The 2,693-nt window shown below is 34.5% G+C and overlaps 1 protein-coding gene across 1 annotated transcript; it reads right to left on the minus strand.

The window, feature by feature from the left end:
- Positions 1-559: 559 nt before the first annotated feature.
- LOC119665367 (scaffold protein salvador-like) lies at positions 560-2,498 on the minus strand. Its single transcript, XM_038074609.1, has 3 exons — positions 1,269-2,498; positions 767-1,095; positions 560-706 (listed from the first exon to the last, which is right to left on the minus strand). Exons 1-3 carry the CDS (start codon positions 2,397-2,399, stop codon positions 622-624), a joined length of 1,545 nt encoding a protein of 514 aa, XP_037930537.1. The 5' UTR covers positions 2,400-2,498; the 3' UTR covers positions 560-621.
- Between the last annotated feature and the right edge of the window lie 195 nt (positions 2,499-2,693).

Here is a 2,693-nt window from a genome sequence, read left to right on the forward strand (position 1 = left end):
ATACTTCAGTCAGCGTTCCATTGGCATCACAAGTAGTACTCCACGTTACTTATCGAAAGGTATTTCTTAATATACTTGTAATTATGTTTAATTGCCGTAGTCATTGGACTTTCTTTGTGCTTGAATACAGTGCATACAGGGGCTCGTTTCAATATTTGTATTCCGTTTCATATACATGCTGTTTGGAAATAATTAAGTGGGTCAGTAATCTAAATTAAACTTAAGTCACTGAAAGTGCCATTCAATTAATTTTCACGTTTAGTTTAAAATGAATAAATAAAAATATAATAAAATAAATAAATAAATATTTAACAATTATATTAAGTTTATTGTGTCTTCAACATATAAAGGCTATTAAGAACAAAAACATCAAATGTAACTTAGGTAGGAAAGTGTAAAAATAACTTATGTATATATCATAAATAGTGAAACAAACTAAAATCTAAAGAGTTTGAGTAAATTTGCTGCACCAGGCACATGGCTTTACTAAATTAAATTGTTTAATATAATAAACTAAACAATATTGATTATAATTAATACATAAAAACTTAAAATTAATAAAATATATATGAGGCGAGTATATATTGCATTTAAGATGATTTCTATTAATGCATCTTCATATTATTGATGATTATTATTAGTATGTAATTCTTGTAAATAAAGTTCTTGTTCAGCACGACGGTTTCTTTCAAGTATAAGTGCACGTCTGAAAAAAAAGCAATTAAAACTATGCAAAGTTAATTATTATTATATAAGTCCGTCCTACCGGTAACGTTCATAGAATCCCACAATTGTGCCCAACTCCTGTTTAAAAAGTCGAACCAACATACCATCGAAACATTCCAATTCTTGCAAACTAAACATGTTAAATTGTAACATGTGATCCTTTGAAGAGTCTGCTTCAGAGTAAACAACCAACCACTTTGGTATTTCTTCTAATAAATATGGATTTGCTGGTACTAATGCGTTATGCGTATGTGCAGGTGGTGAGTAAGGAACCGGTTCTGGTCTTATAGCTTGCGTTTGTTCTACCGGAGCCGTATAAACGTAATATGAGGTAAGACAAGGATGCTGTCGTTGACATTGGCCAGTATACTAGATGTAAGGAAAGGATACATTAATATCGCACACCATATATAATATTCATAGATATATACAATATATAAACTTCGAGACCATTATATAAACCTTTTAAAGTTTTTTAAGAACTAGTATAGTGTGATATATAATGAATACTTTAGCTACTATTCTTTTCTTAGTTTATTTACCTGATTTTCATAATAAGTACCATGTACTTTCGAAACCAAACGTCTCCAACCGACTGGTAAACCTTCTCGTTCAAGTGGATGTGACCAATGAGTAGTGTAATTGATGTGATCTATATAGTATTTTCGGCCGTGTAGGGTATATTGTGTGGCCCATCCAGGTGGTAATGGCAATTCCTCTTCAAGTGATTGTTGTGAAGGCACTTTGTGCAATACTTCACTACCAGCTGGTGTCACATGCACCTGTGGTCGCAATTGCGTTGATGAAGCATGATATAATGATTGCACCGAGTTTCCACTGTGTGGTGTGGTGTGCGGAGGTGGCATTAGCCGATTATTGTTATGTGCAAGTTCATAAGTTGAATGCATATTACTACTTCCACTATTGTTAATAGTAGTCAATGATGTTGTATTACTGTAAATGGGAGATTCTGATCGATTGCCAGCAACTGAAAGTGAAGAACGACTATCAGTGGCAAGAGAAGCAGTATTGATTCCAGGTGTAGATGAAACACGGTACGAATTTTCATATATTGGACAGACTTCATTTGATTGCGTATGTTTGTTATTTGTTGAATAACTGCGTTGAAATCGGTCAAAACCACTTGGAGGCAGTAATAGCGGCGAAGATTGCTGACGCATCCGTTCAATTTGTTCAATATTAACATAATTGCTGTTGTTGCTACTATTGCTGCTGTTACTTTTGCCGCTGCTATTTATGTCCAAATTTCTAGTTGAGTAGAAATGAGCATGTTGGGTTGTTAGCGGCCCTCGATGTGGTTGACGTTGGGTGGTTGCAGGGTAATGATGACTCGATGGGGGCAATTGTGACTGCGCTCGTCGTGAGTGATAATAATCGGGCTGCGCATTATATTGGTTATCACCGCAAGTGTATGTATTACGACTATTTGAAAACTCACAACTAGGCGAAGTGCTAGCGCATCTTTGTAAAGATTTTTTAGTATGCGCACGTTGGTCATCAAATGACCAAACATTAATTAATGATGGTAATGGAGTTTCCTTCTTTACATATTTACCTACAACGCCCTCTTTATTGTTATTAACCTTGTCTTTGCCCCGTCTTGAGAGCATTGTGGGTTTTCGATTGCACAAAAAAATTGTTAAGTAGTTCATGCAACATTTACTTAATCAACTTCTTGTTGGTGTTAATATGATGCGAACAGAAATAAAAATAATAAATAAGAAATGAAATTGTCGAGAATTACCTATTGCAGTACCAGACGTTTTTGGTATTACGAAAATAACTTCTATATTCACTTCACACACATTTGTTAATATCTACAGATTGAACAAAAACGTAACAGAACAAAGCCAAAGAAACAAATTGCAGCGACAAGGAAAAGATGACAGCTGATTTTGACAGTTGAAAACCGCATAAGACTTGGCAGCATTGCCATTTTAAGCTCA

The sequence above is a fragment of the Teleopsis dalmanni genome, unplaced genomic scaffold (assembly GCF_002237135.1).
Source record: "Teleopsis dalmanni isolate 2A unplaced genomic scaffold, ASM223713v2 unscaffolded_contig_4715, whole genome shotgun sequence".
Classification (NCBI taxonomy): Eukaryota; Metazoa; Arthropoda; class Insecta; order Diptera; family Diopsidae; genus Teleopsis; species Teleopsis dalmanni.

What these genes read in the sequence shown, in the direction of transcription:
- LOC119665367 (XM_038074609.1), bottom strand. Translation starts at nt 2,399, where the DNA reads ATGAACTACTTAACAATTTTTTTGTGCAATCGAAAACCCACAATGCTC. An exon ending in GTACTTATTATGAAAATCAG is followed by an intron (nt 1,096 to 1,268) that starts GTAAATAAACTA and finishes CCTTACATCTAG; the next exon opens with TATACTGGCCAATGTCAACG. An exon ending in GGATTCTATGAACGTTACCG is followed by an intron (nt 707 to 766) that starts GTAGGACGGACT and finishes CTTTTTTTTCAG; the next exon opens with ACGTGCACTTATACTTGAAA.